This window comes from Mobula hypostoma, chromosome 9, assembly GCF_963921235.1.
Source record: "Mobula hypostoma chromosome 9, sMobHyp1.1, whole genome shotgun sequence".
Lineage (NCBI taxonomy): Eukaryota > Metazoa > Chordata > Chondrichthyes > Myliobatiformes > Myliobatidae > Mobula > Mobula hypostoma.
This window is the reverse complement of record NC_086105.1, coordinates 143,603,821-143,630,130: the sequence shown is the minus strand read 5'-3', so window position 1 is coordinate 143,630,130 and position 26,310 is coordinate 143,603,821. Positions and strand designations below refer to the sequence as shown.

Genomic DNA, 26,310 nt, shown 5'->3' with positions numbered 1-26,310 from the left:
TAGAACAGTAAGGTGAACCCTTGACCTCATTATCTACCTCGTTATAGCCTTGCACCTTATTGTATACCTGTACAATCATCTCTCTGCAGCTATCACACTTTATTCTGCATTCTGTTACTGTACCGTGTAATGATTTGATCTGGATGAACAATATGCAAGACAAGTTTCTCTCGGTATCGCAATACATGTGACAATGATAAACCAATTCCAATACAGGGAGGGTGTCGAATCTCCGGCGCCACACCTTGTGACGCCGTAAGGTGACGTCAGCGCGGCGAGCATAAGCCGCGTGCCCCTTGACCTTTGGCTGAGCTCAGGCAGTGATGGCGGACGCGGAGCTGCCGAAGTGCTGCAGGAACCGGGGCGGCGTCCAGCGGGTGGAGTCCAAGCTCCGCGCCAGCGTGGAGAAGGGCGACTACTACGAGGCCCACCAGATGTACCGGACGCTGTTCTTTCGGTAAGGAGCCGCCATCAGCGGCCGCCGCACCGAGCAAACTGATCTCGGCGGCTTCCAGATCCTTCTCTCGGTCACCAGGCCCCGCAACAACCCCCATTGCCGGCACGCCTCCTGGCCGCTGATTGGTTCTAGTACTCGTGACACCGCCTTCACTTCATTGTGACGCGTATTTCACGATTGGCTGTTGAGTCTGTCAGTCACCACCGTAGGTGTGGGCTAGTGTAGGCAACGTGGGCCGAGCAGCCTCTTCCTGTTTCTTATTTCTTGCTTGTTGTCTTCACGTCAATCCAGAAATGGTTTGGCACCAAATTCGTGTATAAACGTTCACTTTTAAAGCATCTAAAGTATAAATATCCATAGTACCATTTAATTTTAAGAAAGAAAATTAACAAGGGAAAAGTTAACATTAAAGTGGAATTGCTCCAGATTTCAGTATCTCTTGTGTCTCCATGTTGTTGCTTTTCTACGAAGTCTTTCCAAGGTATGCCTACCTTGAGAAGTTTTCCTCCTCTCTTGGATGGGAGTTCTCAGACCATCTCTCACTGCCTACTCTCTGAAATGTATTGCTCTCTGACTCTTCACATGCTAGTCATCTTCCGTCTTTTCAGCCCAGAAGAAGGGCTTCGGCTTGAAAAATCAACTGTGCGTTTCTCTCCACAGAAGCTGCTTGATCTGCTTAGTGCCCGCAACACCTTGTGTGTTGCTCCAGATTCCAGCATCTGCCGTCTCTTGTGTCAGCATTGCGGGGAAATTGAGATGGGAAACTCCCCTGAAGAGTATCATGAGACAGACTATTTTTGTCTTGATGCAGGGTTAATTAGTAAGGATTCTCAGGAGGGAACAAATCATAATATGACATTGTTTATATTTTATTCAAAGAAAATACAGTCTCTTGACAGCGCTTCCAAACCCACAATATCTAATCACCTTGAAATCAAGGGCACTAGGGCCTTTGGGAAACTCAAACCTCCTGCAGGTTCCATTAATCCTGATTTGAGAAATAAATCACTGTTTCTTCATTGTCCCTAGATATAAATCACTATTGCAAACTGAGTACCGTCACCAGCAGGACGTCTGAGTTCTGGCCATTTGATCTGTAATCGGACATAACACCCGGATTTCAATATGCTATGAGGAGCGATTGCATCATATTAGTCTGTAGTCAGTGCACTTTTGAAGATTGAATTATCTGACTCATTCATGGGGTGGTTAGACAGGCTAGGAGGCTAGGACTGTTTTCCTTGAAACTGAAGGGTGACCTTATAGGGGTGCATACAGTGGTGAATACACAGTCTGTTTCCCAGGGGTGGGGGAATCAAGACCTAGAGGGCATACATAAGGTGAGAGAGGAAACCTTTAGTACGGATGGAACTTCTTTTACACAGAGGGTGGCCAGTATATGGAGCGAGCCGCCAGAGGAGGCATTTGAGACCTGTTTAAAAGACAGTTGGATATTTGGAATAACATATTGAATGAAGCTTATAAAACAGTTAAAGGTTTTAACGAGCTGCTGAAAAAATGTTTCTCTTTGGCTGCAACTGTGCAAGAAGGTCAACACATTACATCTTCCAAGGGCAATTTATTAGGTCTGTGCAGTAAAACCATGTGTACAATCATTTCTGAAGGGCAAACGTCTTTGGCAGCAATGTCATCATACTGTAAATAAATTCTTGGAGAGTCTAGAATTAAATAATGGATATTGCGTCAGCCATTTAAGAGTGATATTAGAAAATTCTTCTTTAAGAGTTGCAAGTCTTAGCTGTTTTGAAAACCCAGATCGCTATAGAAACTCGATTATGTACACTCAATGGCCACTTCATTAGGTACACCTGCTTGTTAATACAAATATCTAATCAGCCAACCACGTGGCAGTAACTTAATACATAAAAGCATGCGGACATGGTCAAGAGGTTCAGTTGTTGTTCAGACCAAACATCAGAATGGGGTAGAAATGTGACCTAAGTGACTTTGACCGTGGAATGGTTGTTGGTGCCAGACAGGGTGGTTTGAGTATCTCAGAAACTGCTGATCTCCTGGGATTTTCACACTTCAGTCTCTACAGCAGCAGCTCCCAACCTGGCATCTATGGACCCCTTGCTTAATGGTTTTGGTCCATGGCATAAAAAAAGGTTGGGAACCCCTGCTCTAGAGTTTGCGGAGAATGGTGTGGAAAAACAAGAAACATCCAGTGAATGGCAGTTCTCTGGTTAAAAACGCCTTGTTAATGACAAGATCAGAGGAGACTAGCCAGACTGGTTCAAGCTGACAGGAAGGGGACAGTAACTCAAACAGTCATGTGTTACTGCAGTGGTGTGTAGAAGAGCATCTCTGAACACATCGAACCTTTAAGTGGGTGGGCTACAACAGCAGACAACCACACCCGGTTCCACTCCTGTACCTAATAAAATGGCCTCTGAGTATTTCTAAGTCAGATATCCTGTTGGATTCTTGGCATCAAAAAAAAACAAAAGGATCTAGGGAGGTAATGGATCAGGTATAATCCTTATAAATGGTGGAGCAGGAATAAAGGGTAGATTTATTTCTTATCACATTATACTTTGCAAGTAAATAGCCATTTGACTTAACTATCCTAGATATGTTGGTGTTTACGTTCCATATGGAAACTCCCAGTGTACTTCATCTTGCCCATTCTTCTATAGCCTTTTCATTCATATACTCATTTGAATATGCGCTATTCTCCTTCAGTACATCTTGTCGTAGAGATTTAAGTATTCTGATCACTCTGAATTTCTTTTTGGACAATTTCTACTTATGGTCCTAGGTTTTGGTCACTCAGCATGCCTCTTCCACCTTATAGGGGAGAAAATGTTACTTCTGAAAGTGAGTTCATGATCTCAAAGTTTGCTGGCTGGTCCTTTATCTGCCCTGTTCAATTGAACACCACTCTAGCATTTTCAGTATTTCAAACATTCAGATGCCCTTTTAAAAACCCTTCTGAATGGGATTAAGCTATAACTGTGGAGTGAAAAACGGTTACTACTACTGGTGTTCGTGGTGCTGGACTGTCACGTGTCATGTGACATCTGATGTATTGCATGGACTCGCTGAGAGTTTAAATGTGTGGATCTTTTCTCGCTGTTTCACTGTAACATTGTAATGAGAACACGGTAACTGCACTTGGAAGTTAGACACTGTTTACATTAGAGGAAAAGAAGGACATTGGAAGCTCAATTTATGGATTTACTTAAGAGCAAAAAGGATACGTGCCACACCAGTTGACAAACAGCACACTATGTACAGATTGCTAAAGGAAGCATGGTTTCCATTTGGGATGGGATACAGAAATTTCTCCTTCATATAATCATGTGGTGGTGTACTTGGTGTTCTGGGAAGAGTTTATGTCAGGCAAGAACTTCACTGAACAATGTGTTCATTTCATGTTAATGTGATTGTGGTTCTTTATGGCTCTTTTCAGCTCTTTGAAAAGTGCAGCACTGTATTCTTTGTGATTTGAATCACACGACTAACTGGATTGTGGAGTTTTCTGACCCAAGGAAGAAGCTAGCTGATTTGATGATATTGGTGTCTTGATTTTGTTTTTTAAACAGGCTTCCTACCGCACATATCAGTTCATGAAATGTCAAATACTTAACTAATTTAATAGTCTAAATCTATTAATAAGCCCTTGTAACAATTAGATTTACATTAATAATTCAGTAAATATTTTGCATACTTAACACTAACTAGAACTTCTTGGCTGCCCTTTGCAGTGCTCTGAGATGTTATTTTAATCACATTGTAACATTTAAGCTATTTTTAATGGAATTTATCATTTAAGTGCTTTGGAATTTCAGACCTGTGGATGTTTCTTGCATTTTGCATCTTGTGTTTACTTTGAAGGTAGGATGGGAACAACATTAATATACTCAGCATTAAATCACAATATAATGACAACCCATTAAATTTTCATGGCTTGGTAAACTTTTACGAGTTAAATAATTTGAATTGGTACCAGAGGCATTATAAAAGAATATTGAGGAACAAATTTACTGTATCATATTTCTGTGAGAAACATCCTGTAAACATTGTTAGCTGAATATTAACTTCTGTGCTAAAGAATGAAAGTTAAACTGAGAAGGGATGGGGAAGTGTGGTGTATCAGTTTAGGAAATAATGGATCAGATGACTATTTCATGTGAAGTCACTGAATAGAGATTAGCAACTGTAACTCTGGGAATAAAGAGAGAATGATGACGTAATGGCTATTACAGAGACATGGTTGTCACAAGGGCAGGAATGGTTGCTGAATGTTTCAGGATTTAGATGTTTCAAAGAAGAGAGGGAGCGAGGTCAAAGAGGTGGGAGAGTGGCATTGCTAATCAGGGACAGTATCACAAAGGGAGGACATTGAGGAGGGATTGTCTACTGAGTGTGTGGGTGGAAGTCAGAAACAGCAAGGGAACAATCACTCTTACAGGGTTTCCCAATCTTGGGTCTGTGGACACTTAGGTTAATGGTAGGGGTCCATGGGAGTACCCTATGGAATACTCTGAGGAGCAGATCACTAGGCAGGGTTGTTATCATGGGTGTCTTCTACTTTCCTAACATTGATTGATCAGAACTCCCTGAACTTTAGCAAAACTTTGGACAAGGATAGGAACGATAGTATAATAATGTATTTATTTGTGGGAGGATGAATTATGATGCTATTAGCAGGAATAGATGTTCTTAAATGTGAGGTCAGTGTACAATATGCAAGAACATGTTGTGGCTAATAAAGAGGATGGGGTGGAACTTTTGAAAAATATTAGGATAGATGAGTCCCTGGGGTTGAATGTAATGTACCTAAGGTTACTAGAGGGAGTGAAGGAAGAGATTGCTGTGCCATTGGTGATGATTTTTGGACCCTTACTGGTCACTGAAGTAATAACAGAAGATTGGGGGATGTTAAATGTTATTCCTTTGTTAGAAAAGGTAATAGGGATAATTCTTGGAATTGTACTCCAGTAAGTTTTACATCAGTGATGGGTAAACTATTGGAGTGGATTCTAAGAGACAGGATTTACAAACATTTGGAGAAGAATAGTGTTATTAGGGATAGTTAGGATGGCTTCATGAGGGGTAGGTCATGCCTCATGAGTCTGATTGACTTTTGAGGATGTGACAGAACATATCAATGAAGACAGAGTGGTGCATATGGAGATTTGGATTTTTTTAAGGCATTTAACAATGTTCCCCATGGTAATTTTATTCAGAAAGTCAGGAGGCTTGGGATTCAGGGAAACTTGGTTGCATGGATTGGGAATTGGCTTGCCTGCATGGAAGAGGGTGGAAGTGAGTGGAGCATATTCTGCCTGGAGGTACATGTCTAGTGGTATCTGTTCTTCGTATTTTTTTCTAAATGACATGGATATTGAAGTGGAAAAGGGTTTAGTAAGCTTGCAGATGACATGAAGGTTGGTGGTGGTTACAATGGGGCATTGACAGGATGAAGACCTGGGAGATGGATTTCCACCTGGAGAAGTGTAGAGTTATTTATTTTGGAAGGTCAAATTTGAAGGCATAGGATGAGGTTAATGGCAGAATTCTTAACAGTGTGGAGAAATAGAGGGTTCTTGGGGTCAATGTCCATAGATTCCTCAAAGTTGCCATGCAAGTTGATAGTATTGTTAAGAAGGTGTATGGTGTGTTGGTTGTCATTAGTTGTGGGGATTGAGATCAAAAGCTGCGAGGTAATGTTGCAACTCTATAAAACTCTGAATAGGTCACACTTGGAGTATTATGTTAAGTTCTAGTTATCTCATTATACAAAGGATATGGAAGCTTTAGAGAGGGGTCAGAGGAGATTTACCAGGATGTTGCCTGGATTAGTGAGCATGTCTTATAGACCATAAGATATAGGAGCAGAATTTGGCTGTTCAACCCATCGAGTCTGCTCTGCCATTCCATCACGGCTGATCTCAGATCCCACTCAACCCCATACACCCACTGGCTTGCCATATCCTTTGATGCCTTGACCAATCAGGAAATAATCAACTTCCGCCTTAAATATACCCATGGATTTGGCCCCCACCACAGTCTGTGGCAGAGCATTCCACAGATTTACTACTCTCTGGCAAAAAAAATTCCTCCATGCCTCTTTTCTAAAGAGTCACCCCTCAATTTTAGGACTGCCCTCTAGTTCTGGATATACCCACCATAGGAATATCCTCTCCACATCCACGTTATCTAGTCCTTTCATCATTCAGTAGGTTTCAATGAGAACCCCCCCCCCCCACCACATGCTTCTAAATTCCAGTGAGTACAGGCTCAAAGCTGCCTAACGCTCCTCATATGTTAACCCCTTCATTCCAGGAATCATCCTTGTGAACCTCCTCCGGACTCTCCAATGACAACACGTCCCTCTGAGATATGGGACCCAAAACTGTTGACAGTATAAGTGTGGCATGACCAGCATCTTATAATTGCTCAGCATTATCTCCTTGCTTTTATAATCTATTCCCCTTGAAATAAATGCCAACATTGCATTTGCCTTCTTTACCATAGACTCAACCTTGTAAATTTACCTTTTTGGAGTCTTGCACAAGGACTCCTAGGTCCCTCTACACCTCTGATGTTTGAACCTTCTCCCCATTTAGATAATAGCCCACACTATTGTTCCTTTTAACCAAATGTATCATCATACATTTCCTAACACTGTATTCCATCTGCCACTTTTTTTGCCCATTCTTCCAGTGTGTCAAGTCTTGCTACAATGGCATTGCTTCCTCAACACTACCTAACCCTCCACCTGTCTTTGTATCATCTGCAAACTTTGCCACAAAGGCATCAATTCCATTATTTAGATCACTGACAAACAATGTGAAAAGTAGCAGTTCTAATACTGACCCCTGAGGAACACCACTAGTCACTGACAGCCAACCAGAATAGGCCCCTTTTATTCCCCCTCGCTGCCTCCTGCCTGTCAGCCATTTCTCTATCAATGCCAGTGTCTTTCCTGTAACACCATAGGATTTTATCTTGGTAAACAGCCTTATGTGTGGCACCTTATCAAATGCCTTTTGAAAATCCAAGGAAATGACATCTAGTGCCTCTCCTTTGATCATCCTGCTTGTTACTTCTTCGAAGAACTCTTAACATTTTTGTCAGGCAAGATTTCCCTTTACAAAAACCATGTTGACTTTTACTTATTTTATCATTAGTCTCCCAAGTACCTCGAAACCTCATCCTTAATAATAGACTCCAACACTTTCCCAATCACTGAGGTTAGGCTAACTGACCTATAATTTCCTTTCTTTTGCCTTCCCCCTTCAAAAAGAGTAGACATTTGCAACCTTTCAGTCCTCCGGGACCATGCCAGAATCAAGTGATTCTTGGAAGATCATGACCAATGCATCTGTCATCTCTTCAGCAACCTCCGTCAGGTTTCTGTGATGTAGTCCATCTGGCCAGGTGACTTATCTACCTTAAGACCTTTGAGTTTGCACTTTTTCCTTTAAAATAGCAAGGTCACTCACTCTTGCTCCCTGACACTCATGGACCTCTGGCACACTGCTACTGTCTTCCACAGTGAAGACTGATGCAAAGTACCCATTAAGTTCATCTGCCATTTCTTTGTTCCCCATTACTACCTCATCAGCATAATTTTCCACTGGTCCAATATCAACTGTCACCTTTTTACTCTTCATATAACTGAAAAAGCTTCTGGTATCCTGCTTAATATTATTGGCTAATCTGCCCTCATATTTTACTTTTTCCCTTCTTATAGCTTTTTTAGTTGCCTTTTGTTTGATTTAAAAAAAACTTCCCCTCATTTTGTTATAGAAACATAGAAACATAGAAAATAGGTGCAGGAGTAGGCCATTCGGCCCTTCGAGCCTGCACCGCCATTTATTATGATCATGGCTGATCATCCAACTCAGAACCCAGCCTTCCCTCCATACCCCCTGACCCCTGTAGCCACAAGGGCCATATCTAACTTCCTTTTAAACATAGCTAATGAACTGGCCTCAACAGTTTGCTGTGGCAGAGAATTCCACAGATTCACCACTCTCTGTGTGAAGAAGTTTTTCCTAACCTCGGTCCTAAAAGGCTTCCCCTCTATCCTCAAACTGTGACCCCTCGTTCTAGACCTCCCCAACATCGGGAACAATCTTCCCGCATCTAGCCTGTCCAATCCCTTTAGGATCTTATACGTTTCAATCAGATCCCCCCTCAATCTTCTAAATTCCAACGAGTACAAGCCCAGTTCATCCAGTCTTTCTTCATATGAAAGACCTGCCATCCCAGGAATCAATCTGGTGAACCTTCTTTGTACTCCCTCTATGGCAAAGATGTCTTTCCTCAGATTAGGGGACCAAAACTGCACACAATACTCCAGGTGTGGTCTCACCAAGGCCTTGTACAACTGCAGTAGTACCTCCCTGTTCCTGTACTCGAATCCTCTCGCTATAAATGCCAGCATACCGTTCGCCTTTTTCACCGCCTGCTGTACCTGCATGCCCACTTTCAATGACTGGTGTATAATGACACCCAGGTCTCGTTGCACCTCCCCTTTTCCTAATCGGCCACCATTCAGATAATAATCTGTTTTCCTATTTTTGCCACCAAAGTGGATAACTTCACATTTATCCACATTAAATTGCATCTGCCATGAGTTTGCCCACTCACCCAACCTATCCAAGTCACCCTGCATCCTCTTAGCATCCTCCTCACTGCTAACACTGCCACCCAGCTTTGTGTCATCCGCAAACTTGGAGATGCTGCATTTAATTCCCTCATCCAAGTCATTAATATATATTGTAAACAACTGGGGTCCCAGCACTTCCTTGGCTTTTATGCAGTCCTTAACTTCCTTTGTCGGCCACGTTTGTGTACCCCTGCTGTTGAGAACTTCTTCCTCTTTGGGATTTATCTATCCTGCGCCTTGTGAACTATTCCCAGAAACTTCAGCAAACTCGGCTCTGCCATCATCCCCGCCAGTATCCTCTAATCCACCTGGTCAAGCTCCTTCTCATGCCTCTGTAGTTCCTTTTATTCCATTGTGATACTGATACATGTGAGTTGCTTCTCCCTCTCATGTAGTATGAATTCAATCATATTATGATCATTGCCTCCTAAGGGTTCCTTTATGTTAAGCTCCCTGATAAGATTTGGGTTATTACACAACACCCAATCTAAGATGGTCTTTCCCTGAGTAGGCTCAAGCATAAGCTGCTCTAAAAAGCCATCTCATAGGCACTCAACAAATTCCCTCTCTTGCAGTCTGACACCAACCTAATTTTCCCAATACCCTTGCATATTGAAGTCCCCCATTACAATTGTGTCATTACCCTTATTACATGCCTTTTCCAACTCCCTTTGCAATCTCAACCCTCCATCTTGGCGACTATTTGGAGGCCGATGTATGATTCCCATAATGGTTTTTTTATACCCTTGCAATTTCTTAACTCCACCCATAAAGATTCAACATTCTTTGACCCTATGTCACCTCTTTCTAAAGATATAATTCCAACTGTTACCAACAGAGCCACAACTTTTGAGGAAAGGTTGAGTCAGCTGGGCCTTTTCTCTTTAGAGAGAAGGAGGATGACAGGTGCTTTGATAAGATGTGTAAGATGATGAGAGGCATAGCAGAGGGGACAGCCAAGGTGCTAATGAATAATACGAGAGGACATATTTTTGAGGTGATTCGATGAAATTATAGTTTGGGGGAGTATGTCAGAGGTAGGTTTTTTACACAGAGATTGGTAAGTTGATCGTACACACTGCCAGAGGAGGTGGTAGAGGCAGATATATTAGGGACATTTAACGGACTCTTCGATAGGCATATGGAAAAAAAGAGTAATGGAGGGCTTGTAGGAGGGAAGGGTTAGGTTGATGTTGTAGTAGGTTAAAGGGTTGTCACAACAACGTGGGGCAAAAGGCCTGTTCTGTTCTATGTTAATTTATCTCAGTTTTTGGTTTGTGAAAAATCAGTTTTCTGTCCTGCTAAGTGAAATGTTAAATTCAAAAAATAACTGATGCTAAAAATCTGAATTAAATAAATATATTAGAAATTTTCAGGTCAGACAGTATCAGATACTGTCTGACCTGTTGAGCATTTTCTCTTGCTGTAAGACTCCATACAAGTACAAGGATATTTATTGTGGAATATGTCATGGGATTGATACAATTTGATGGATTATTTTAAGACATGGAAGAATATAGTATACAATTCGGCGGGAGGAGAAGATGGCGGTGTGACGCAGCTCGCAGCGGCCACTCCGGTGGTGATGTCTGCTATCTGTCAAGTAGGGTGCCATGTACAATCCTGATTTAATGGAGACAGACGTGAGAGCACGGAGGAGCATCTGGTGAAACTTCTGAAATGCCTGCTTCACTGCTGCTGCTACTGTGTGGTCCAGAATCTCTGGAGGGGAAGGCCCCGAGTCCTCGGCTTTGCTTGTTGCTTGGCTGCCGGGGCGGGGTCGAAGCGCTCGGCAGAGGATGGTGCTCGGTGTCGGAGACTCAAAATTTTCGGACAGACTCGGAATCCGCTGCGGTCGGGTGCTTCCAATGGTGCTGCATCGGCAAGTTTGCGGCACTTGAAGGTTCATGGCAGGGAGAGTTTCTCCCTTCTACCGCCTGTGTGAGATGATGGGGATATCAGGACTTTGAGACTTTTTTTTTACAGTGCCCATGGTCTGCTCTTTATCAAATTACGGTATTGCTTTGCACTGTTGTAACTATAAGTTATAATTATATGGTTTTGTCAGTTTTAGTCTTGGTTTGTCCTGTGTTTCTTGTGATGTCATTCTGGAGGAACATTGTATCATTTTTTAATGCATGCATTTCTAAATGACAAACGAGGACTGAGTATCCTCATAATCTAATCTAATCTAGTAACATTTAAGCAAAATTTCTGCTGTGTTGACATGTTATTTCGCAATGTCACCCATTTGCCATTTCTTCAGTACAGTGTTTTATTGCAAATCTTGATAGAGGGGATGCATCCTTTCAGTGACACTCATCTCTTGAGCCAAAAAATTTTGACGTTTTAAATCCTGTGATAAGCTTTTGTATTCCTTAAGTAAGTTTAGATTTGTATATGTATTTTTCTAAAATGAGAAGTGTCTTAAACTGCAAATCAAGTAAAATGAAAAATAGCTAAAATATTGGTAATTGGACAGAAATGAAGTGTTGCACCGTGCTCTTTTGTAATCATTTCTTATTTTTATAGTTAAAATGTAAACATATAGACTATTATCTAAGCAATGGCTAGAGTATTTGATGAATTATTTCCTGTATTTATTTGGCTTAACTGTTCAGATGGTAAGCTGCACTGCTGCGTTGTAGAAATGGATTCTGAGTTGACTGCCTTCCTAAGGAAAAACTAAAATCGCATGGTTAATAAATACCGATTATACCTGGTTTATACCATTATCTCTGATACATACTAAACTGCTCCATGCCTCCACCTGGGATACTCTGACTAGTTACCTAATACACCTTATTTTAAAATTTATTCCGGGTAATACTTTATGTGTTGTTTGTGAATTATGTGCACTGTGTTGTGCATCTTGCTCCAGAGGAATGTTGCTTTATTTAGCTGTATACGATTGAATGACAATAAATTTGAACTTGAATTATTGAACTATTATGATGTGGTTTGAGCTGTGTGCTGCAACACACAGCTCGAACCACATCATCAGTTTCACTGATGACATGACCGTGGTGGGTCTCATCAGCAAGAGCGATGAGTCAGCATACAGAGAGGAGGTGCAGCAGCTAACAGATTGGTGCAAAGCCAACAACCTGTCGCTGAATGTGAACAAAACAAAAGAGATGGCTGTTGACTTCAGGAGGATACGGAATGACCATTCTCTGCTGAACATCGACGACTCCTCCGTAGAGATCGTTAAAAGCACTAAATTTCTTGGTGTTCACCTGGCGGAGAATCTCACGGTCTCTTAACACCAGCTCCATAGCAAAGAAAGTCCAGAAGTGTCTCTACTTTCTGCGAAGGCTGAGAAAAGTCCATCTCCCACCCTCATCCTCACCACATTCTACAGAGGTTGTATTGAGAGCATCCTGAGCAGCTGCATCACTGCCTGGTTCAGAAATTGCACCATCTCGGATCGCAAGACCCTGCAGCGGATAGTGAGGTCAGCTGAGAAGATCATTGGGGTCTCTCTTCCTGCCATTACAGACATTTACACCACACGCTGCATCCGTAAAGCAAACAGCATTATGAAGGCCCCCACACACCCCTCATACAAACTCTTCTGCCTCCTGCCATCTGGCAAAAGGCACCGAAGCATTCGGGCTCTCACGACCAGACTATGTAACAGTTTCTTCCCCCAAGCCGTCAGACTCCTCAATACCCAGAGCCTGGACTGACACCAACCTACTGCCCTCTACTGTGCCTATTGTCTTGTTTAAAAATATTGTAATGCCTGCACTGTTTTGTGCACTTTATGCAGTACTAGGTAGGTCTGTAGTCTAGTGTAGTTTTTGTGTTGTTTTTATGTAGTTCAGTGTAATTTTTGTATTGTTTCATGTAGCACCATGGTCCTGGAAAACATTGTCTCATTTTTACCAGCAGTTGTGGTTGAAATGACAATAAAAAGTGACTTGACTTGACTTGACTTGACTTGACTTGATAATTAATGATTAATGCAAATCAATATTCATACATCGGAGTTAAAATCAAGAAGGAAATGAATTGATCATAATTTCCACATTATGCACCCTGCATGTGTTTGCTGGACTGAGACATCCAGATTTGACTGTACCCATCCCTTTGTTAATAATTGTACTATATTGATGAGAAAAGAATGCTGAAACACATCACCACCCTTAAGAATTTTTAATGTGAATTTCTAGGCTCGTCATTGAATTGGGTAAAAAGATGTGCAATAATTTTAATACATGTGAATAGTATTGGAATGTCACAAGAACTAATTAAGTAATGCTGATAGTTGCTATGGTAACAGGGCTTCAAGATCCATCACGATATCCATGCACAGAAGGATACTCAGTTTTTCATGCATAAACCATATGGCAAAGGGGTGTAGTATTTTTAACTACTTTTGATAGAAACTGTAAATGTAAGCCTATAATCAGAAACAAAAATTCTCCCTTAATTGTAGCTCATAATTGTACATAATGGAACAAAATTAAATATTCATGTTGAGCCAAATAAACTACATAGCGAATCAGTAGATTATTGTTTAAGTTGACCAATCCTCTACATTTTACTCCATATGCTATGTGTGGATTGTATATTAGCAGAAATGTGTGTTTTAAAAGATCTTGGAACTGTTTTCAAAGTAGATTTCCTATTTAGTACATTATTGCTATTGCTTTGTATGTCATCTTCTGTTTTGTCATAAGATTAAATTTTCTTTCCGTGGTGTTCAATTCTAGCAGTGGCTAATTGACATTAAATTCAAAAACTTCTTTTCCAAAGGTGAATTGTGTGTTGATATTTTATCATTTCAAGAGTTTGGAACAGTCTGTTTATATGGTTGTTTCTGTAAACCTATTTGATTATTGGTGCCCAGGTTACAGCACGATACTGTTCCTGTTTTATGCTGGCATTTATAGCGAGAGGATTCGAGTACAGGAGCAGGGAGGTACTACTGCAGTTGTACAAGGCCTTGGTGAGACCACACCTGGAGTATTGTGTGCAGTTTTGGTCCCCTAATCTGAGGAAAGACATCCTTGCCATAGAGGGAGTACAAAGAAGGTTCACCAGATTGATTCCTGGGATGGCAGGTCTTTCATATGAAGAAAGACTGGATGAACTGGGCTTGTACTCGTTGGAATTTAGAAGATTGAGGGGGGATCTGATTGAAACGTATAAGATCCTAAAGGGATTGGACAGGCTAGATGCGGGAAGATTGTTCCCGATGTTGGGGAGGTCTAGAACGAGGGGTCACAGTTTGAGGATAGAGGGGAAGCCTTTTAGGACCGAGGTTAGGAAAAACTTCTTCACACAGAGAGTGGTGAATCTGTGGAATTCTCTGCCACAGCAAACTGTTGAGGCCAGTTCATTAGCTATGTTTAAAAGGAAGTTAGATATGGCCCTTGTGGCTACAGGGGTCACGGGGTATGGAGGGAAGGCTGGGTTCTGAGTTGGATGATCAGCCATGATCATAATAAATGGCGGTGCAGGCTCGAAGGGCCGAATGGCCTACTCCTGCACCTATTTTCTATGTTTCTATGTTTCTATGTTTCTAACTGTTTGTAATCCACACAGTTCGCAAGTCAGAAATGTGATTGAGCTGAGTTCCCAGGTGGCAGAAGATGCCTGCAGCCCCACAGCATCTGGCAAATCCTTCCTGCCAGTCTCCCAAACAGTCATTTGTATGTACAGGCAGTACGTATGGCAGGTGTTCGTGAGCCAGGGACAATTTGTGGTGGGAATCCTGCTGAAATTTCATGAAATATATTATTTAGGTAGGCTGTGTTTTCTAAGATAGTGTTGACTAATTGGCAAAGAAAAAAATCATATGATTCAGATCACAGAAGTTGCAGTTTCTGTATGTATACTTGTTCTGGTGTTATACAGGAAGACAGTGTTGGAAAGAAGTTGTACTGAGAGAGTGACTTCTTTCTGTAACTGATCCTGTACCTTCCAAATACAACTTGGATCCTGACTTGGACCTGATGTTGTGGTGGAAGTCAAAACTGAAAATTACTGTGTAATTTTCCTTAGAGTAATAAATAATAGAACAGATTATGTGTTTCAAACTGTAGCGTAATTCATTGGCCCACATAACTATAAAATACAATAGTGCAGACCTCTACCCTCTGTTCTGGTGATATTCTTGTCCAAGTGAGCAGGATTAAAAGTACAAACACAAAAATTAGTACTCCCCCTTTGTAGGAACAAGGCTTCCATTTACTTTTAATTTCCAGATGTTGAAGCCTTTTATTTTGTTTAATTATGGACAGATGGTGTAGCCGAGCTTCATAAGTAAATTTTAATACCAGATGGATTTTAAATCCTCTTTTGATTACAGTTTTAAGCTTGATTCAGAGGTTGATATCTGAAGCGGTTTCTCAAGAAAATTCAGACCTATCACCCCTACTGGGGCATAGGAAGCCAACAGCAGCTCACCAGAGGCCTCTGTCCTGGGCTAGTCTTTCAGGTTGTCCACGGGTGTAACCCCTCATTGAAGAATCTTCCTCTCTCAGGGATGTGGTTTTCGGAGCTTCTGTCAGTGTTTCTATCGTTCTGGTTTTTACAAGATGGTGTTGTTAGCCCCATATCCAACCTTCCTGATTTCACAGCTGGGCTTCAACCATTAAAAGAAGCTACGATAAAAGTAAAATATGATAGAAAGCATGAGCGTGGCCAAGGTTTAATTCCATCTTTAATTCAACTTTGTTCTGTTAAATTTGCTCTAAACTATTCACTCTGTACCTCAAATCTACAGGTGACTTAATTTGTTCTTGCTTTCATGATCATTCTAAAAATAATTCCTCTGTCTCTGTCTCTGTCTCTCTGTCTCTCTGTCCCATTTCACTCCATTCCCTGCATCTCTATTAGAATCTTCCTGTCCTCATCAAAGAGAAGGATGTCAGTAATACTCAGCACTTCAGGCATAGCTGCTGCAGAGAGAAACTTTTTTTTGGTGGTAGTAGCCTTCAGAACCAGAGTATAGCGATCTGTAGTAATATGTGAGGAAAAGCAGTGTATTCGGAAAATAAATAAAGTTGTGAAGTAGTTCATGCAGCGTTGAGTTCAGCTTACTGACAAAAATGACTGCAGCTGGAATAGAAGAAAACTGTACTCAATGAAAAGACACAAAGTATTTCCATAATTGCTGTTTTGAAATATTTTGCCTTGTATAGCTCTGAAAGATTCCACCATTAGAGGATAATACAGTTCAGTTTTTAGCTACTGTCAGCAGCAAACGTGTAATCAAGCAGATTAGAACTTGTTTTACATTTTCACCTTTGTCTTGATCTCCACTTAGTACTGATCACAACTGTGTGGAATGATTGTTGTTTCCAACTCTAGAAAATTTCATATTAAACCTGTAATTGTAAAGTTGTACCATTAAATTGGAGTGCAACTTGAATCTATAACCAGAAACTTGAAAACATGGAAGTATTTAAAAAATATATATTTTTTCAGAACTTGTATCTTACGGGCATGGCTAGCATTTTGTGCACTTTCATAAGTAAACTTGTTAAAGCATTAGTATCTGCCTTCTTGAACCCTAGCAATCCTTTTTGTGAAGTCATTCTTGTAAGTCATTCTGGTGAGATCTGGTAAGGAACAGTGATGGTGGTGTCTGACTTCGATTGCCCTGGATTATGTTGAGCTTCTTGATTGTTGCTTGAGCTGCATTCAAACAGACAAGTAAGATTTATCCATCTTGTACTTTGTTTTGGTGAAAAGACTGCAGTGTTGTGAGGTATGTCACCTGAAACACAAAACCTAGCCTGTGACCTGCTCTTGTAGTCACAGTATTCATGGGTCCTCTGGAGTTTCTGCTCATTGATCCTCCAAATGGTAATGTTGGAATTACTGTTGCCTAGGCTGTCCCCTGCTGGAGATGATTATTATCTGACACTTGGGGAGCTACCAGTTCATGCATGAATCTTATCCAAGTCTGGCTGCATGGTCTGCTTGAATGGAATTGAACATAATGCATTCATTCACAAACATCCCAATTTCTGACCTTATATTGGAAGGACCTTTATTTATTTAGAGTTATGGTGCAGAACAGGCACTTCTGGCCCACTGAGCTATGCTGCCCAATAACCAACATCCCTAGTCTAATTATAGGACAATTTACAATGACCAATTATCTTACTAATTGGTATGTCTTTTGACTGTGTGAGGAAATTGAAGCACATGGAGGAAACAGGCATACAAACTTACTTACAAATGAACTTTGAGCTCTGTTACCCTGTGCTGTAATAACGTCGTGCTAACCACTTCACTACCGTGGTGCCCAAACTTTGTTATTAAACTGACTCCAGGTGGTAGGGCCTAGGATGATGCTCTGAAGAACTCTTGGAAGTGATGTTCTGGAACTGACGAAGATTGAACACAACTACCAGCTTCCTGTTATGACATTTTCTTCTTGTATTTCTTTATGTCATTCACGCTTCTGGCATCAACATACCTTGCCCACAACTTAACCCTTGCTAACTTGTACATCTTTGAATGTGAGAGGAAACCCACGTGGTCACAGGATAACGTTCAACTCTTTACAGACAGCGGTGGGAATTGAACCCTGATCTTACAGCTAGTGCTGTTAAGCATTATGCTAACTGCCATGCTACTGTGCCAATAATTAATGATGAGTAGTTAGATTAAAGTGAGCAGGTAGATAGTTTGTGAGGTGACATGTTTCTTGCAATGTTTGCACTGAATTTTGAGGTCCTCCATTTTGAATCGTTATGGATCAGAGATTCTAAGAAAACAGTGAGCTGTTGGACTACTTAGGGGAAGTTCTGAGTGTATTCATGAATCTTTTACCTGTGTGTGTGATAATCTTCACATGACAACTTATCTGCCTTGGGAATGCGTTGTTGAGTATATAGACAAGGTGGCCTGCCCCATGTAGCCAGCCGAGAATTGTTAGGTATTGGTGATGTTGGCTTGGAAGAGAAAGCTGATGCGGATTGATGTATTTTCCAGAGAATTTGCTGGATGACTGTGGCAGTGACTTTTTTTCCCAGAGCCTTGATCAAGTGCTGTCGATCGCAGCACTTTCGAAGCATTATTACATTCTATCTTTTTTTTTCCTGAAGTAAAGGTTAAAAGCTGGGATGTTGCTTTCTTTGGCATTGTGTAGAGTTAAATTAGAGTAAGTTTTTTTTTCAATTACTTTATATTTCCTGCATTAGTGAAAGTGTTAGCTTTGTTGGAGGTGTCCTGGAAAAAACATAGGAGGCCTTTACAGCTCTTAAATTTTGCATAACATGATTCTTTATACTTAAATAATGTTTGCTGTTTTGTAGGTATATGTCCCAAAGTAAACATGCTGAAGCTAGAGAACTTATGTATTCTGGGGCATTGCTTTTCTTCAGTTACAGTCAGGTAAGCTGTTTTCAAAAATTGCATTTCTTTGTTAGAAATGAATGGTTTTCTAAATGCTATTGCACAATAACATTTTGAGGCTAGAAATAATAGATTTTTTTTCCCTTTGGGCTTGGGAATTGCTGGCTTTTTTTAAAGTTCAAAGTAAATTTATTAATCAAAGTACATGAGTATATTTGTCACCATGTGCAATCCTGAGATTAATTTTCTTGCAGGCATTCACAGCAAATAGAAAGAAACAGGATAGAATCAAAGAGAAACCACACACAAGATAGACAACCAATGTGCAAAAAAACCCAACAAACTGTACAAACACAAAAAGAAAAAAAAAGCAATAAATATCGAGAACATGAGATGAAAAGTCCTTGAAAGTGAGTCCATAGGTTGTGGGAACAGTTCACTATTGGGGTGAGTGAAGTTGAGTGAAGTTATCCCCACTGGTTCAAGAGCCTGATATTTAAGGGGTAATAACTGTTCCTGAATTTGATGGTGTGGGTCCTGAGGCTCCTGTACTCTCTTCCTGATGGCAGCAGTGAGAAGAGAGCATGGCCTGGTTGGTGGGTGTCCTTGATGGGCAATGCTTTCCTGCAACAGATGTACTCAATGGTGGGGAGTGCTTCACCTGTGATGGTTTTTAAAGATGTCTTTAAAGATTCCAGAGAACTATTTTGCAGAAGAACATATAGTTATCTTTGTGTTCTGGCTAATATTTATCCTTTACTCAACATTACCATAATGGATTCATTTGCTATTTTCATATTGGTGTTTGGTGTGCCCTGCAGAATGCATATGAGCTGTCAAGAGATACAGTAGTCATTAGATAAGAAATAAACTATAAATTGCTTTGAGCATCTTGATGTTAGAGGGAAGATGAGGATATATGAAATTAATTGCTTCTTTTCTTTTTGGTACAGCTAAACAGTGCTGCTGATTTATCTATGCTAGTGTTAGAGTCATTGGAAAAGTCAGAAGCTAAGGTTACAGATGATCTCTTAGGTATGTAAAGTGTTGATTATTTTTGCTGTTCCAATATTTCTGCATAGATTACTAAAGTATCATTAATGTTAATTTCATTCCAGAAAGAAATTACTAGATTAACATCCAATGGTCTGGGCATTTGATTCTGAAACCCAAGTTGGAATCCTGCATGGAATTTAAATTCAGTTAATAATTTTCAAATTAACAAAGAATGACCAGATTGTCATTAAAATCTATCTTTCACCAATATCTTTTAGGGAAGGAAATTTGTTGCTCTGTCTGACTCTTAAATTCCCTCTGAAACGGCCTACCAGGCTAGACATTTGAAAGGGGATTAGGGGTGGATATTAAATGCTGGTCTTGCTAGCAAAAACAAACTTAAAATCAAAAAATCAAAAGGCTGCGTACACCTAATTGTGAGTGTGAAATTTCCAGATTGCATTCAAACCTGAGCTAGTTCCCTGATATCCCTCTGGAAGTCTCTGTCCTTCTATCAGCTCATTCCATGTACCCACCACCAATGTGTAGAAAAAGTTTCCTCTTTTATTTTATCCCTTCTCACCTTAAATCTAGTTTTTGACTCACCTACCCTGTGGAGGTTGGGTGGGTGGGAGACTGTGACCCTATCTATGTTACACATTTCCGTAAGGTCACCCTTAGATTCCTGTGCTTCAGGGTAAAATGCCCCAGCCTATCCATTCCCTCCAATACAGGCAATATCCTTGTGAATCTTTTCTATACTTTTCAAGATTCAAGATTGTTTATTGTCAATTCTCGTACAAAATTGTGTGGGAAAATGAAATAATTATTTCTCCAGATCTGATGCAGCCAAAGAAACAATAAGATAAAAAATATAGTAATGAAAACCACAATAAATATAAACACATAAGATAGCTTATAAATAAGGATTGATTGTATGTCTGTAAAGTGATGCTCTGTACATAAAGTGGCTGACAGGAAAAGATAAGGTAGGGCAACACACACAGGAAGTTGGAAGAATTCAGCAGGCCAGGTAGTATCTATAGAAAAGAGCACAATCGACGTTTTGATACCGAAACCCTTCGGCAGGACTTTTCCTCTGATGTCTCTTTTGGAACACAATACGTGCCAGTCCTGTGGAAGGGTTTTGGCCCGAAACGTCAACTGTGCTTTTTCTATGGATGCTGCCTGGCCTGCTGGGTTCCACCAGCGTTTTGTGTGTGTTGCTCAGATTTCTAGCATCTGCAAAACAGTCCATGAGCAGGTTGGGTGGGATTCTTCATGATGTTACCAGCCCTTTTTTGACAGTCTTCTGTATATATATCTTTTGTGGTGGGTGGACTGGTCCCGGTGACAAGTTAGGCAGTTTTGCCTACCTATTGTAGAGTCTTCCTGCTCTTTCCACCTTAATGACATTCTTCCTTTAATTTGCCGACATTACATTGAAGCTTTCCCCTGATGCCTCCTTTGGAACACAATACATGCCAGTCCTGATACATTCCTTGCATGAATAAAATAAAACTTTGGATTTTTTGACTGGTTTCTAGCAGGAGCATTTCTCTTGAGGTGACAAGCTCAAGAAATAATTCAGAGGATGGTAATAAAGATTAGTAGCTCAGTGGCTTGATGATCAATTCTTCAATGCCGAACCTGGCTGGCTCCTTTGTAAAACAGGTTTCAGGAACTTTTTAAATCTAATTAATATTTAGATTGGACACAGTTGTGTTTAGGAAACCAACACACTGGCAAGCTGACAGTAGTCCAAGGTAGTTTCTGTATAATTTTAGCCCAGTGTGGAACTGTAGCCCTGTGAGATTTAAATCACAGCTGGTTTCATTAGAGCATGTAACACTAACTCCCGAAGCAAAGTACTAGAGCACATTTTGCTGAATCTTGGATTTATTGAGCTCCTTAAATTGATGTCTGTTGCCTGCTTGTTAAAATTCTGATAGAATTTATGGACTGGAATAATTAGCTTGTTCAGACTTCATTTTTTAAAAATTAAAGCAGAAAATGCTGGAAACTCAGCGGGTCAGATATCATCTGTGGAGAGAGAAATGAGTTAATCTATCAGGTTGATGTTTCATCAGATCTCTCTCGCTCGCTCTCTCTCTTTCTCTCTCTCTGTCTCCATGGATGCTTCCACCCTACTGATTCTTTTCAACATTTTCTGTTTCTATTTAGGATTTCCAGCATCTGCAGAATTTTGCTTTTGGTATGTACTCATCGGTCGCAAAACCCAATGATTCATGAGCACGGATTTATCATTATTATAGGCCATAATACCTACTTAAATCTCCCTCTTAAATTTGATTTTTTTAACTTGCAGTAAATATTCTAATTGGTGCTTTGTATCTTTCTGGGTGATTTTTTTCTAGACTTAAGCTTCTGGAAAAATACGAAGAATTTATCAATACAGTGATGTCTAATATCTATTTCTCTTATTTTTCATTATCCTTTGATTTCACCTCCCCCACCCAATGATTTTAATATGATTCAATGTTCAGTGTCTATCAGGTAACTTGATAACTCGTCTAGACCAACAATTTTCCTCTGTAGCTAATTATAAGGAGAGAAACCTTTTCTAACTCTTAAGGTTCAAAGATTCATTTTATTAAAGTATGTTTGCAGAATACAACTCTTTAGGTGGTTAATGATTCTTTTGTTGACAAAATTTTTAGAATTGTACTGGTTTAGCCAAGTTAGTGTAATTATCAAAAGATTTAAAAGATATATGTTTTCCACTAATCAGTACATAAATTACATTCATAATAATTCCTGTGTTTTACTGGTTTCTCCACACTAGCTTGCTGGATTGATAGAATTTAAAATAGCTTAGCCATAGAAGCACTTAACTTGCAGGTTCTTATTCCTTAATATTTTGTATTGTGTGTTGTTGATTCCAGTATATATTTAAGATACAGTCGAATATTGTATAGCAGTGGAGCTAAGGGTTTGGGCAAAAGGCAGGTTGGCCAAATCAGTCATGATCTTATTGAATGGTGGAGCAGGTTTGACAGGCCAACTGGCTAACTCCTGCTCCAATTTTTTAGGTTCTTGTATCATGCAAGGATAATGAAAATGTTGCTTGCCTCTGCTGAAGTTAGAAGCAAATCTTTCTTTACGTGTTTCTGTTGTGCTAATCACTTGTTCTTGGAAATGTTTAAATACTGCTAAATCACTATTTTTTTTTAAAGCCTGAACTTTGCAGATGGCACTAAAATAGATGGCATTGTAGACAGTGTAAAAAGTTTTAAAACAATTACAGAGGGATCTTGATCAGCTAAGTAATTTGGCCAAGGAATGGCAAACTGTATTCAATTCAACTAAGTGAGCATGTTGCATTTTGGGAAGTTAAACCAGGGTAGAGATTTCATAATGAAAGGTAGGGTCTTGGTGGGAGTTGCAGAACCCACTGATGTTGAAGTACTAGTACTTAGTTCCCTGAAAATGGTATCACAGGTGGTGGTGATAAAGATGTTTGGCACACTAGCCTTCATCAATCAGGGCATTGTGTATAAGAGTTGGGATGTTATGTTGTTGCTGTATGAGATATTGAGGTCGGACCTGGAGTACTGTGTATGGTTTTGGTTATCCTATTAAAGGAGAGGTATTAAGCTGGAAAGAGTGCAAAGATTTACCATACTGTTACCAGGACTCAAGACTTGGTAGAGGCAGGGTAGGCTGGAAATTTGGATATTAGAGCTGCGGTTCCCAACCTTTTTTATGCCATGGACCACTACCGTTAACCAAGGGCTCCATGGACCCCAGGTTGTGAACTCCTGACCTAGACATAGGTTTAAGTTGAGAAGGGAAAGATTAAAAGGGATCTTTGGGGTAACAAAGATGGTGTGTATATGGAACAACCTGCCAGAGGAGAAGGTTGAAGCAAGTTCAATAACATTTAAAAGTTATTTGGTCAGGTTCATGGATAGGAAAGGCTAACAGAGATATGGGCCAAACCTGTATAAATGGGACAGTTTAGATGGGCATCTTAGTTGGCATCAATGAGCTGTGCCAAACATCTTGTTTTTGTGTTCTATTACTCTGATTTACAAATGTAATTTTCTTCTTCATGTCAAAAAAAATTTATTTACTTGACGTGTTTTGTACAAGTACAGATATATAATGCGTTACTCTAACTATATCTTTATTTCAGTTATCCAGCAGAATTTTCTGAAAAAAAAAAGCACACTGCGAAACCTGTTAACATTTTATGTCTTTCAGAAAGTCTTGGTAAACTTTTTAGTCTAATGGATCCAAACTCCCCCGAAAGAGCAGCATTTGTATCCAGAGCATTAAAGTGGTCTAGTGGTGGTTCAGCTAAACTTGGTCACCCTAAACTCCATCAACTGCTAGCAGTCACACTGTGGAAAGGTACAACTAGAGTGAACAAAATCAGTAATTAAAAAATTAACTGCAGTAGTTCGGTGTTAACTGTGCTAACGAATTTGTAAATAAAATCCAAGCACTGAGGCAGCTTGCATGAAACTAGTGGAAAGGTACTCCTCATTGGATGGGGAATTGGACTGATCTTGGGTATTTTAGAAAATTCTTGGGGTTAAATTTATATCAGTGTTTTGAGAATATTACTGCTGATTTATCATACACAACTGGTTTGGTTTCATTAAAGTGCTGATATTTGAATAAATCAATGGCTGGAGCAGTTGGGGAATTCTTCCCTTGTGTTTAACTTATGAAAAAAATGTATCAGATGAATGATAAAGCTGACTAATGGCTTTTTTGAGTGGGCGAGAACATTGAAGATTGAGTTGCTGGATTTAATTATTTGATCAGATTGTAATTGGCAAGTAGGATCAGTGCATCTATGTATTTAAACAATCAATAAAACTTGCTTTGCATTATTTTGTAATTATGATTTTGCATTTGCTTTCCAGAACAAAATTACACTGAATCTCGGTATCACTTCCTGCACTCAGCAGACGGGGAGGGCTGTGCAAATATGTTAGTAGAATATTCTGCATCAAAGGGCTACCGGAGTGAAGTGGACATGTTTGTTGCTCAGGCAGTCTTACAGTAAGTAAATAAGAAACATGTATGAAAATGTTGCTTCTAATTTCATTGTGGTAGGTTGACTGCTTTAATACAGTGTTTTATTGACCTTACGTATTTCTGTTTGTAGTGTTAAGGATTCTAGCTGAATCTGACTCCTAAATTTTGATTGAATGTTTTGGTGAGTGGTAGGGAAGATCACTATGTTTTGGTTTAAGTTTATACAGTACTTCTAGTTTTGGAGCACATCCTTGGTGAAATCATGGATTTTTTAAATCCAAAGAGAAATGTGAGAGATTCCTTAGCCAGAGGATGGTGGATCTGTGGAATTCATTACCATAGATGGATGTGGAGGCTGTCATTGGTTGTATTTAAGCTGGAGGTTGATAGGTTCTTGATTAGTAAGGGCATTCAAAGGTTATGGGAAGGAGGTAAGAGAATGGGGCCGAGAGGGAAAATAGCCTTGATGGAATGCTGGAGCAGACTTGATGGGCTGAATGGTGTAATTCTGCTTCTATGTCTTATGGTCTTATGATTGTGCTGTTGACCAACATGAGATGTAGCCACTAAGCACTTGAAAATTCATCAGGGGCAGAGGAAGAATGGATGTGGACCCACGTCATCATGCAACCAGGGATCTTAAAGCACATAGGAGTATTTTGGAATTTAATGAAGGATCTTGCCTGAATGTGATTAGACAGATTAATACACTGAAAGTTTTTGGTGTTTCTGGGTATGTGTTTACTCTGTTATCATACCTCATGTGCAACTTTTTAGTTAGGCATTTTAAAAAAGTATTTTGGTAAAGAAAAATATAAGAGCAGTGGAGTGAAGCCACACCACATCTGTTTGTAGTGTTATTAGAATCTAATTTATTATTTCTGACTTAGAGATGACAATAAGATGAAGGTTGTTTTGTGGCAGAAGTACGGGTCACTGACAATTACTATAAATTATGAAACAATGAGCAAAACAAAAGGAATAAAGGTGTTTCATGAACTGTTCTGGAACCTGATGGTGAAAGGGTTGAAACAGTTCTTAAAATGTTCAGCGTGGGTCTTCAGGCTCCAATACCACCTCTCTGAGCTCTTACCTCTACAACATGTTATATCAGTGTCTATAAAAAGTATTCACCTCTTGGAATTTTTCATTTTTTATTGTTTTACAACATTGAATCACAGTGGATTTAATTTGGCTTTTTTGATACTGAGCAACAGAAAGAAGACTTTTTGTGTTAAAGTGAAAACAGATCTCAACAAAGTGATCTAAATTCATTATAAATGTAAAACACAAAATAATTGCACAAGTATTCACCCCCTTTAATATGACACACCAAATCATCACTGGTGCAGCCAGTTGGTTTTAGAATTCACATAATTAGTCAAATGGAGATCACCTGTGTACAGTCAAGGTGTTTCAATTGATTGTAGTAAAAATACACCTGTATCTGGAAGGTCCAACTGCTGCTGAGTCAGTATCCTGGCAAAAACTGCACCATGAAGACAAAAGAACACCCCAAGCAATTCCACAAAAAGGTTATTGAAAAGCCTAAGTCAGGAGGTCGATATGAAAAAATTTCCAAGTCACTGAATATCCCTTGGAATACAGTACAGTGAATCATCAAGAAATTGAAAGAATATGGCACAGTTGTAAATCTGCCTAGAGCAAGAAGTCCTCAAAAACTTGAGTGACCGTGCAAGAAGGGGACTGTTGAGGGAGGTCACCAAGAGACCTACAACAATTCTGGAGGAGTTATGAGCTTCAGTGTCTGAGCTGGGAGAGACAGTATGTACAATGCCAGTTGCAGCTTTATGGAAGAGTGGCAAAGAGAAAGCCACTGTTTGGGGGGAGGGGGGAACCTCACATGAAA

At 40.0% G+C, this 26,310-nt stretch overlaps 1 protein-coding gene across 1 annotated transcript in view; it reads left to right on the top strand.

Annotated features, from left to right (window-relative positions):
* Positions 1 to 282: 282 nt before the first annotated feature.
* Positions 283 to 26,310, top strand: part of get4 (guided entry of tail-anchored proteins factor 4) — a 46,096-nt gene continuing 20,068 nt past the window's right edge. The window contains exons 1-5 of the mRNA XM_063059349.1: positions 283 to 457; positions 18,392 to 18,470; positions 19,385 to 19,466; positions 23,655 to 23,804; positions 24,326 to 24,464. Coding sequence (XP_062915419.1) covers positions 324 to 457; positions 18,392 to 18,470; positions 19,385 to 19,466; positions 23,655 to 23,804; positions 24,326 to 24,464 — 584 coding nt within the window. The 5' untranslated portion in view covers positions 283 to 323. The remainder of the gene's footprint in view (positions 458 to 18,391; positions 18,471 to 19,384; positions 19,467 to 23,654; positions 23,805 to 24,325; positions 24,465 to 26,310) is intronic.